The 11,583-nt window shown below is 41.4% G+C and overlaps 1 protein-coding gene across 1 annotated transcript; it reads right to left on the reverse strand.

Annotated features, from left to right (window-relative positions):
- Positions 1-1,043: 1,043 nt before the first annotated feature.
- GET4 (golgi to ER traffic protein 4 homolog (S. cerevisiae)) lies at positions 1,044-8,692 on the reverse strand. The gene is made up of 8 exons (XM_009877821.1): positions 8,611-8,692; positions 8,111-8,192; positions 7,071-7,220; positions 5,247-5,385; positions 2,962-3,102; positions 2,803-2,878; positions 2,542-2,614; positions 1,044-1,512 (listed from the first exon to the last, which is right to left on the reverse strand). The coding sequence occupies exons 1-8, from the start codon at positions 8,683-8,685 to the stop codon at positions 1,424-1,426; spliced, it is 825 nt and encodes a 274-aa protein (XP_009876123.1). The 5' UTR covers positions 8,686-8,692; the 3' UTR covers positions 1,044-1,423.
- Between the last annotated feature and the right edge of the window lie 2,891 nt (positions 8,693-11,583).

The following is an 11,583-nucleotide window of genomic DNA, read 5'->3' on the forward strand; positions in this document are numbered from 1 at the left end:
CGTCTGCTCCAGTGTGATAGCGATTAAAACTGGGCCTTCACTGCACAGAGGTGAAGCCATGGCACGGGGCGCCTGGCTGACCCACAGCCAAGTGCAGAGGGGAAAAAAAACCATAGCAAGGAAGTTAAGAACTCTGCTTGTAAAACTTACTCAGAAAGCAGGAACATCACACATCCTGGTATAAAGTGTTTATTTGAGACTTCACAATTAACACAAAGTCTTCCTTTCAATGCCTTTTCTCTTTTTCATACAGTCAATAAATTTATATCAATCCCTCCCTCCCCCATGCATGATTGCTGTTTATTAATCTAAGCCTTTTTTTATTTTCATCGTGAAAAAATAAAGCGTTTCCCCACCATTTCATCTGGCCACTGTACCACTGACAGCCGCTGTGCTGCACTGAAGAGGAGATGCAGATAGCTATGCCTACCCCTGGGGTTGAAGTTACTCCATTATTTATCGATTTATTTATTTTTTTACAGAAAGTGTTAAATGAATCAATCACCCAAGAAAAATAAATATATCAGAAAGAATCAAAAGAGCTGCAGTATCCTTTTTCTTTACATACAGCTGCAGTTCAAACACAGACACTGCTCACAGCAAATCACGATTCATCAACTACCAGGCCCTCACCTTTACATAAGGTTGTGAACTTCACTGAATCTGTTCCAAAGGAGCAGAGCCATGAGCCAGAGGAGGTATTTTAGATGCCATATTTTTACAACTCGGAAAGAGAGATCCACAAGGAAGCCAACTGCCTATGTTCCACTGATCGGCTTTCACTCAAGAGCGATTCCATCTTGTGCTTTTCAGGAAGTATCAGCTAAATACGCTCGGCCAGGGCCAGACATTAAAGTAGTGTGAAAGGCAGGAGAAAGGGCATGTGTGTTACTCACGGCAGTGACAGCGAGTTCTTGGTATCAATGGCTCGCGGACGTGCATCTCAAATTTTGCTGCTCAGCTCATCTTGCTGTATTTTTGGCACCAGCCTCGCAAATAAATTATTCAATTGATCATCTTGCCTGGAGGTGAGGGAGCTCAAGGAAGCTTTCTCATAATAAAGACGGCAGTGGATAGGCCCTGAAGTACAAGACCCATGTTTATGCTTTATTGAATTACTGTGCAAAAGGGAATACTGCATCAGAAACCGTAGAAGACTATATTTTAATCAAAGTCACCAGCCACTGTATCAGAAACCTGCTAACAATTGCTCCAATTGGTTCATTTGGCTACTTTTCGTTGGTTTCTTTTTTTTTTTTTTTACATAAATAATATAGACCGAACATTATAAACATTTCAGCAACCTTTTCTAGAAGACCAGAGGAGCCCTTTTAGGCACCAAGAAACAGCTGCAGGATTGAAATTCCAAAACTGTCTTTGGAGTCATCGAATCATCTGATTACACAGCACCCAATGACAACATTCAGTCGAGCTCAATAGGACTGCTGTCTTCCTGACCATCTTCTGTGTCGTCATCTTCTCCAGTTCCCATCAGGCTGTTTAAAAGATTTCCTAGAATACAATATAGGACAGTTAAAACCCCTAGTTTTACATTCTTATCTCAAAAACTTGGAACTATTCTTCCATCCTGCTAGGAGTCTCAGCAGGACATCAGTATTCCCACACGGGTTTCCATTAAGGATTGATTCATTTGGGAAGCTGTATTTTGATACTGTTCTTTCTCTAAGAGTACACTGGGGGAAAAAAAAAAAACCAACATCCCACACTGAAGTTGCATATTTTTTGTACTATAGTTGCAACATGAGAGGAAAGAAAAAAACCCCACAAAACCACACCCAATGAGGAAAGATACACTTCCAGCCACGAAACTGTCAAACCCCAGCACTAGTCTGCAATCACGCTATAATACACTTGTTCAAAGCATTTCTGCGTTCTCCCCGTTCTCATCTCAATTTAGAGATGCTTGAATTGCCGAAAAGCTGTTATTTACAGATGGTTTTCCATCGAGCTTTGGGCATCAGTGAATTGGCATTTGCAGGTGAAGCTTCAATTCTGCTTTACAGACGGAGAACCTTAGCTCTTGAGAAAGAACGCTGGATGCGTAATCCAGTTCAATTTGCTCATATTTTTAGGGCTGAATTTCTCTATTCCCTTTTGTTACTTGTAGAAGGGCAGTATTAATTTCAGAACATCTACTTTGGGAACTTTAATTTTATATCAGGGTTCCATGTTTGATTTAAAGAAAATCAGCCACTGAAATCTGAGGAAATTAAGCTTAAACACAAATAAGATTTTTCTTCACATTTGTAAGTTATACTGTAATGTCAAAAACTAAACATAGGAGTCATTTATATCATTTATATGCTTCTTCCCTTCCCAAAGATGAAAAGCTTCACCAAATTAATATCACGTGCAACTCATTTATCTTGTATTCTACAGCAGGGACTGTTTTTACAGGCTATGAAAAAACTGATATATTCGTTAGAACAAATTACGTGTTTCCAGCACAGCCATTTTATATAAGGCACTGCTCGGAAAAGTCTGGCAGTATCTATAAACAATTGTCAGCATAAACCTTACCTAGTAACCCTCCGTAGGACGATGTCTGCTTGGGCGGAACACCAAAGAAAAGCTGTCCTATTCTATCTAGGTACTGAAATGACACGAGATGAAGAACAACGTCAGCCACTTCGTTTACAGGTGGAAATGCTACAGGCAGCAGTCACAGCACACAAGCTAGATGACCAGCTCCTCTCCACAAATCACAAAAACGGTGGACAACCAGCTGTTAGTTAATTAATTCTGTAGGTTAGGTCCTGCTGACAAGTATGAGTAACTCACCTCATTATACATGGGATCTCTTTTCAGTGAAGGTTGATACTGTTCACACAATACTGTAAATACTGTTAGTTTTCCTCTAGAAAGGAAACAAGCAAAAATGTAATCTCTGTAACAACTGAAAAGGTCATCCAAAACAGTATGAGAAAAATCAGACTGTACCCGTCGACTGCCAACAACAGAAACCAGATGAAGTTTAGCAGTGGTTGAACAAAAGGTGGACCCTTTTCTATGGAAGGATGTTTCTGCGTGTATGTCGTAAAAACAACCAGTGCACTGGTCTTATTTTTTAAGCAGAGAAACCTGCAAAAGGAAACAGAACAGGGCAAGTTAAAAACAAAAGGCAGAGAAGGAATTTTACATGCAGAAAGAAAAAGGGAAGCCAAATGCTCAACAACCTCTAGTTTATTTGTGCACAGAAACCATCTCAGGTTTAAACTGATGGCAGAAACTCTAACTGGTAGAGGTGTACATCTTTGGCAATGGTTTGGCTTTCAACTGAGGAAGAGGAAAGTCACCACTAAACTCATGGAATAAGAGGGTTGGGAGGGAGAACTGACATGAATAGAATGAGTTTAAAACAAGATCTAAGCAGACCGTATATACAACGGTTACTAAAAGGGGGCATTGATTAAATCAAAATGTGGAAAGACTGGCCACTGCATAATTCAAATTAAACATGACATTGCATTTACTGACCCAGAGTTTACTATGTGTCCTAGTTTGAGCTAAACCACTACCAATACTGTTCAGTGATTTTATTTTTCAGCTCAGTCTCGTCTAAGTAACAGCACTTTCTGAAGTTAACAGGTTTTTGCAGTGTCTGCTACTAGAAGTGATAATGCCTGATGTTTATAGTTACTACTGGGATTAGTATGCAGAAAGGCTCTTGCTTATACTTGCTCCTACAGAAACCAAGGTGACTGCTACATCTTGTGCCCCATGTTAGGGTGCCACAAAGTAAAAGACCCATAACTAAACAGCTGCGCTCCCAAACACATCTCCTTTCAGTATGTATCTGTCAGCATCCCATGACTGTTGTTCCATTAGCACTACCTCAAAATGACACAGCACCAGGACCACTAATAAGTTCGATACACGGGTCTAAAAGTCTCATAACAAAGGTACACTCTGAGCTCCCAAGCCACTTGTCACCAGGTAACAGATGGATTTCCCAAATTGATCAAATCTCTGTTCAGGTCCAGTTAATTTAACTCGCAATCTCTGCACGTCCCACAGGCCTAACAAGAGATTTTATCTGGGAAAGAAGCTGTGAGCAAGCGCTGCGAAGGTGGTCACAAGCAGTCTCATTTTCAGTCGCAGGCTGGCCTCCAATTCTGTGTCCTCGCATGTGCAAGGATCGGGCTCTTTTGCCTTACTGCTGAAAAAGGAACTCCAAGTATTTTCATCAGAGTATGAACTGCTATGTAAGAGGATTTAGTATTTGAGATACAGGCCACTAATGGATGCAGCAGTAGTGCTGTATAAATACTGAAGAAACATTCTCTTAACTCATAACTTCTCCACAGAACTTCCCTCCAGAACAAAGCCCCATGAAATTGTTTAAGAGTCCTGCATATACTAGATTTCCATAAAGGATTTTCTACTGCTCAAAAATCACTGCAGTCTCTATCAACCAGCTACAGAAAGCAGGACAAATCTGACATGACAGCTCGCTGCTGCCAGAAGAGAGACAGACTTGCTCTCACCTCCTCCCTCCCCCCCAACACCTACTCTCTCCCTGAGTCCCTGCTGCACAGTTCTGTCTCCACCTCCTCCTCAGACTCTTCCATGAGCTGCTTTCCCTGACTGAAGAAAGTCATCAGCTGATTAAACACAGTAAAATTGGCTTTGTCAGCCTTAATTGTACGTGAGCTCTGCAAAGGCACATAATGGCTCGCATTCCCACCTCCTACAAAATAAATGCCTAAAGTAAAGGAAAGCCACCAGCAACTCTGTCAAATCAACAACTGTTACGCTGCTGCTCACAGACCAGGGTGACCCAAGACAAATTGTCTCTTGGGATGATAGGACTGAGAGCAAGTACTATGCTAAAGGTAAATATAAAGCCTACTTAGGTCCAGTCTTGGTAAGAACATCAAGGTAAGCCCTAGCTAGACAAAACAGTGTTAACAGAGCTAAGAACTGTGCTTTCAGGGTCAAACAGATTACATGAATTCTTCAGGCAATTAACAAGACTTCAGGTTTTGAGCTTAATGTTTGTGGGTTCTATTTTCTCTCCCCAATGTGACCAATTTAACACACCAGCTTTGAGAAGGTTTTCTCCTGTTGTTACCACACAAAGTGAGTTTCAGAAGCTCTGGCCAGTTTCACAGTTTCTTTTGAAAAGGATGCATGGTTAACCTACAGTTACCATGACGAAATTAGATTGGCCTCAAACACGGTGTCATCTTAGCAAAATAGTTTAAAAAAAGTTTAACACGTACTGTAATACTGCTTGTGCTACAAACATGTCCACCTCACTGCGATATCCCCTGGATGAGGAGTATTCTACTAGCATATTTGCACATCCTTCGCCATCTGTGGAGTGCAAGAAGTGATACCGAGATTCACTATAGTTTTGTTCTATAAAAGGAAAAAGAAAATGGCTTTTAAGAAATCAGCTCATCGCACCTGAATGTAAAAACAAATTTGTTAGGCTTGTACACTACAGCTGGTAAAGGTAAGAGTTACACACATGGTACATAAACAAGACAATTAACAAGAAGAGAGTGGGCTTTCTCCTTCATAAGTTACAGACAATTTATAAAGGGAGGTAATAAATATGTTATCCTAAAGAGATTTGAACAAGTGCTATTAAATACAGTTTATTCAATGCCACCACCAAACACAGCTACCACTAGGACAAAAAGCTTGAGTTGGAGTTATATTGTTTTATATAACTGCATCCTGACACTTCACGTGCTACCATCAATGCTTCTGAGAAGTATCAAGAAGTTCCATATTAGACCACGTGCACCAAGAATTCAAACAGCACCTTCAGCATCCTTCTTTCTAAGTGTGCAGAAAGAAGGCATTGCCTATTTTTAGGTTAGCCCACTCTCACAATCAAAATTAAAATTGCTTCCATATGCTGAATAGAACAGCAATTACACGGGAAAAAAGAAAGGTGCAAGAAATGGCAAGGATTTGTTAGAAGTTAACTTGAAGCAAAGCATCATGCAAAATCACTGCAATGACAAATCAAAATGGGATACCTGCTACTTTTTGGAATTTAGAGTTTTTGCTTTAAAAATCTGAGCCTTTTCGGATGAAACTCTGGAAAACTACAGACTAAGAAAATGCATGTGTTCTGCTCTTCAAAATAACAGCGAGCAGATGGCTACAAAATGAGGATTTTTACTTTCGGAATGCAACTGTTTCTTATCCTAATCGTATCTCAGCTTCTAACTTAAATGCTCTGAAGAAAATCCTCCCTTTCTGGCTGGCAGCAGCCATCAAGCTAATGTGAGAACAGCTATGGGACTGCCTACAGCACACAGAAAGGCAATGAACTGGAATGGTGACCACTGGGTCACCATTGTTATATGAAACCACTATCATCACTGTGCAGTTACTGAAATAATTAAAGTAAACAAACAGTCGTCTTGCACAGCTAGTAATTCACCAAAAACCACAGAAAAGATGGCATTTGTTCACCTGTTCTCACTCACCTTTATGTTTTGAACACACGACTTGAAAAAACTAGCTATCATCCACAATTAAAATAATTATTTAGTGCATTTTTTATTTATCTTGCATCCCATCACAAGTGATAAAATCCCACATAAATCAAAGGCAAAAGCATGCACTAAGGCCATTCAATAAACCTGCTAGTCAACATCTCAGCAAGCACCTAATTACAGATTCAATGACTGTTTTGGATGGTAGGTGATGTATTTCAATCTTTGCCATGTTTATCCAGGATTTAAAAACAAAACACCTGCAACAGACCAGCTTTGCTCCCCAGCAATCTTCATCATAACAATTCAATCAAACTACCTCAAGGTCTGAAGGATCAACCCTCCTCTTACAGAGAGCTGTACAGCAGCTGTGGTTTGCGTTTTGCACTAACACAGAGTTACAGTTCTAGGTTTTTTTTCTGTTAGTACCATTAAGCTGAAGTTATTGCAAAAATCAGGTTATAGCAGAACTCAAACAATCATTTCCCTCTCAGCTTCCTTAGATTCTTTCCAAAGTACATTCCTTACAGTATCACACTTTCAGCATTTTCAAAACAAAATACAGAAAAGCCAGCTCATTTTTCTTACCTTTCCACAGGGTAATTGCTAGTAACTGGTGTAGTTTTGGATGTCCAAGTTTTCCTGATCCACCACTAGACCATTTTAGTGCTCTGGATACAAAAGCCACTCTTTCGGGGGAATTTGGATCCATTAAACTAAACAATTTAGCCAAGTTCTCTAGAAGCAATAGGATTCACAAATATTTAGCATCAGTAGTAACAGGACGAACAGCTGCTTCTAGTGCATCTTTAGGATACAACATTTAAGTTGCAGTGGTACTGTGTCTTTAAAGTCCTTTAACGGCCTCCATAAGCCACCTTAAAAAAGAGCTGACTGAATCCGAGCCACTTTTCATACCCCAAGTCAATCTTGTGTCTATCACCCCACAATATTCACATGACTCCTCCACAGCCCAAAGCTGTGCCTTGCAGTCAGCTGGTGACAGCTTCCCTGTCGCATCATCGTTTGGGACAGGACATCCCAGAGGATCCTGTAGTTCCAATGAGGAGGACAGACTGCAGGTTCTGAGACTGTTTGCCATTCCTGAAGTCATGGATGGGATGCAAATTGTCAGTACTGACCTAAGTAATCAAAGAACGGCTTCTGCCTGTCTGTCTCCACCCACAGGTTGCTAATGCTGCAGCAGCAGTCTGCCCAGGGAGCTCATTAGGTGTCCCTGGTCTGCCTGCTTACCAAATTTCACAGTCAAACAAGAAAAAATTTCCTTGTGAACAGCTGAACCACACTGCCACACTGGTAGGGTGGGAAACCACCATGCACCAAAGGCCAGGGACATCAGTGACTGTGCAGATAATGCATTACTGCTGTACTGAGGACAGGATAATGCCACAAGATAGCAATGGTTGTTCTAAGCACGCCCACAGAGTTATCGGGAATCCATTATTCTCTAATGAAGTTTTCCTACAGTCCATTTCCACAGTGCAGGTAACCTGCAGCCATGTGGGAGGGCATATGAAAAGGATTTCAGGTTTCAAGACTTAACAACAGCCACTGTGAAGTGAAAGCACATCTAAACACCATCAACCTGAAGACAAAGGTCACCTCACCTAAAAGGTCATCTGCTACTTTTGCATCCGATTTCTCCAGAGATTCCAAAACCAGCATGGACAGATCAGCAGCACTGTTTTGCTACAAAACAGACACATACTGGTAGTAGTGAACATGGCAGTACATAAAAGTAAACATCAACCAGAATTTTATCAGAGGCAGATTTAACACTTTTATCAACATCCACAACTAAGGCACAGCATGAAGTTGCAACATTCCCTTATAAAAAAATAGAGTAATTTGATGGCATCAAAAGAGATGCCTCCACAAAAGCAAACCAAACATATTACGATTATTGTTTGAATGCTCACAAACACTTCTGCTTTATGTTCCAGTTTGACATAATCATTCTTTGTGGAGAAAGGCTCAACAAAGGCATAAAACAAAAGATTACAAAGCAATTACCCCAAACACTCACTACTGACAATTTACCATTCACCCCTCTTGGAATAACACATCCATGTTCCCCTAAACCAGACACACGGAACCAGTGACTCACCTGGTTATGACTGAAGAATAGCAAAGCCCCTGAATACATGAGTTCTCTTGCTTCTGCATGTTTTCCCTGTGACATATACCTGAAAACAATACCAAAGCCTTGATAAAAATTGGGTTTTAAAGAAAGGTTTTAGAGAACCTAGTCTGATCTCTCAAATACAATGCTTCAAAACTCATTTGCTGCAGTGTCCACCTTCCTCACTTAAGAGTTAACCAAGACATGAAGAATAACAACTTTTTCCCAACGGTTACCTCAAGAGCAAGAGTGTCTTACCACGGTGCTGTGATGGCAGCCTCCTGCACATCATCACCATCAGTAACTAAAGGTCTTTAGGATAGTCACATCTTGAGGGCACAAATGCAGCATTTCCTACAAAAGCAGTTCAGGTGTGGCAGCAGATACAGGTTCCAATGTCTGTTTCTCTCAGCTGCCTCTCAAAAAGTCTGTTTTCTGAGTAATTAATAAGAACAGCCAATTTGCTCTTATCAAAAAGATCACGACACCAGTTCTACCACGATGCTTTAGCACCTGCATTATTCGCTTTGTGCTCTCCCACACCCGGTCATGCTGTGCCCCTGCTTCACCCCTCTCTGTTGTCAGGGTCCGAGCAGCCACCTCACTCCCGCAGCGGGAAGGTCCCCCCCGTACAGCAGATCTGATGCACGACTGTCCCCAGAGGGTACCACAGGGGTCTCAGTGGTTCTGGTCCAGTGAGGGCACAGAGGGGGTCACACACTAACCAGAGAGAAAACGAGCAGATGGTGGATACCGTGGCTCTTGTGCTGCACGTGAGATTCCTGTCACACGTGACAGTTCCAGGGACAAGTCCTACCGGTAAAATCAGATCAGACAACAAGCAGGGGAGGAGACGATCCTTCCATTCTGCTCATCGTTTTCCAAAAACCCCAAGGTCTTTCATCCAAAACAGTTAGCAAAACAATAACAATGAATGGCATGCTCGTGGTTTTTTAGGAACTGGTATCCTCAACAATTCAGATCTGCAATCACCGCAGTAAATACTCGGCACATTAATTGAACAGATCAGCAGTTCCCACATTTTTGTAGCTGGCCTCACATCCAGGCTTCCTTCTGGGCATTTTAACTCGAATCTCAGTGTGGATACACTTTCACAAATTCTACTTCCAGCAAATTCCCAACACTACCTGGGAGCTCCTACTCTGGGAATTACTGCAGCAGATACTAAAAGATGCTGAATATAGCTTTACAATATAAAATACATTTAAGTAATGTCTGATTTTTTAACACCCTTTCATTTTAAAAGTATTTTTAATAATAACAAACACTCACTACATTGATCTAAACAGCATTTAGAACAAGAGAAAAATATTTTCGTAACTGAAATCCTGGAATCATACCAGAAAAAGCATGTACGAGCATCAGGAAGACAGACATCAATATAACTACAACAAGGATATTAAACTTGGAAGTTTGACTCAATTACTAAATCATAAACAGAGAAAAATTCAACCCAGACAGCCCGTACAGGAGCACACGGGGCCAGGTCCTCCTCTGTGGAGGAGGGCAGTACTTGCAGCTCAGGGTCAGGCCCGAACATGTGGATCACAGGAGGGATAAGAAGTCTTCAGGAGGCTGGCTTACAACAATCTCTCCTCCTCCACTTCTTCCCCTCCTCCACGCTCAAATACATCTCAGTTTATGACTTTTGAAACTCTGAGTCAGAATTTCAAGTTTAACATGCAACTCACGACAGAATAAATGTTTTTCAGGCCAGTGTCACTTAAAACAAGTATCTCAATTACAATTCAGCAGCTGAGATCATCCCACTCTGTGTTCATTATCTCTGGAAAACTGTTGACATTAACATGCATTTTACAGGGGACAGACAAGTCTATCCAGGTCTCTTTTTTGGCCTCAGTGACTTTCCAAACAAGTTTCACAGTCTCCTTACATCTTTTTGCCTAGAAGGAAGCCCTCTTCTCAGCTATGCAAATGTCACCTTTTCAGTTAATTGAGCACATTCTTTCTCTTGCATTTAAAATGGAAAAGGCTGGATTTTTGATTCCAAATTAATTCAGGAAGGCTTAAGCAAAGTACGTGAGTTAATACATTCAGAAGACTGGATGAGAAGTGACCTGCTGAGCCAAGTTATCTTCTGCCACTGCAGTCATCACACCACGTAATCCTTACTACAAAATAGGCCATGCTTTGTCTTAAATTTAGATTTATTCTCAAACACAATTTAAGTCTTAAGGCCCAGACAGTGCCCTTGCTGACCCCATCAGAAGGCTATGGCAGAACACAACTGCTTTAATTTAATGGTGCTGGCTAGGGCAAGCTATCTGATGTGCGTTGGTAGCAGAAGCAGACTATGCACAAGGACTCTCTTCCCCACGTATCTGGCTGCTATTTTTCCAAGGATACCCACAGGCCTGTTCCCATCCCCACTCTGAGGAGCTCCAAGGACAGCTGACACACAAGTAAGCTCTCAGGACTCAGAAGGCAGTTTTCCGAGCTGTCCCAGCACAGCAGAACCACAAGTTAGAAAAGCTGGGACCAGCTGAGGAAGCCCATAGAACAAACACTTTATTCTGTGCCCCTGAAGGTAAGGGTCTACATTTTAAATTTTGATGAGAGAAAGGGCAGCCACAAGCTACAGTGGACACAAAAAAATAAAATAAAAATTAAAAAAAGGTTTGCAATAAAAGTAAGTTTCTTATGACATATCAATATTACTAAAAAAATGTCCAGACCTGCTCTACTTAGTCACCATCATGTACACATTACACCAATTAGAGTCTATCCTAATAAAATTCCTCCGTGTCGGTGATTACTACAATCCTGAGGCTCACCAGAGGGGCACTACCATGCAAAAAGCCGTCCCGTTTCTCAGCTGAGCAACAACCAAGCCAAAACCCTAAAACCCTGCAACCATCTGCTTCGCAGCCACGCTGACGTTTAACACAAGCTGGCAACGCCGAGGCTGCCGAGAGG

This window comes from Apaloderma vittatum, unplaced genomic scaffold, assembly GCF_000703405.1.
Source record: "Apaloderma vittatum isolate BGI_N311 unplaced genomic scaffold, ASM70340v1 scaffold2900, whole genome shotgun sequence".
NCBI classification, from domain to species: Eukaryota; Metazoa; Chordata; class Aves; order Trogoniformes; family Trogonidae; genus Apaloderma; species Apaloderma vittatum.

Bases quoted from the DNA above. Each gene is read 5' to 3' on its own strand.
- GET4 (XM_009877821.1), bottom strand. From the start codon at position 8,685: ATGTCACAGGGAAAACATGCAGAAGCAAGAGAACTCATGTATTCAGGG. The intron at 5,386-7,070 runs GTAAGAAAAATG...TTCCTTTTATAG, and splicing joins AGCAATTACCCTGTGGAAAG to AACAAAACTATAGTGAATCT. The intron at 2,879-2,961 runs GTACAGTCTGAT...TTTCCTTTCTAG, and splicing joins CTGTTGTTGGCAGTCGACGG to AGGAAAACTAACAGTATTTA.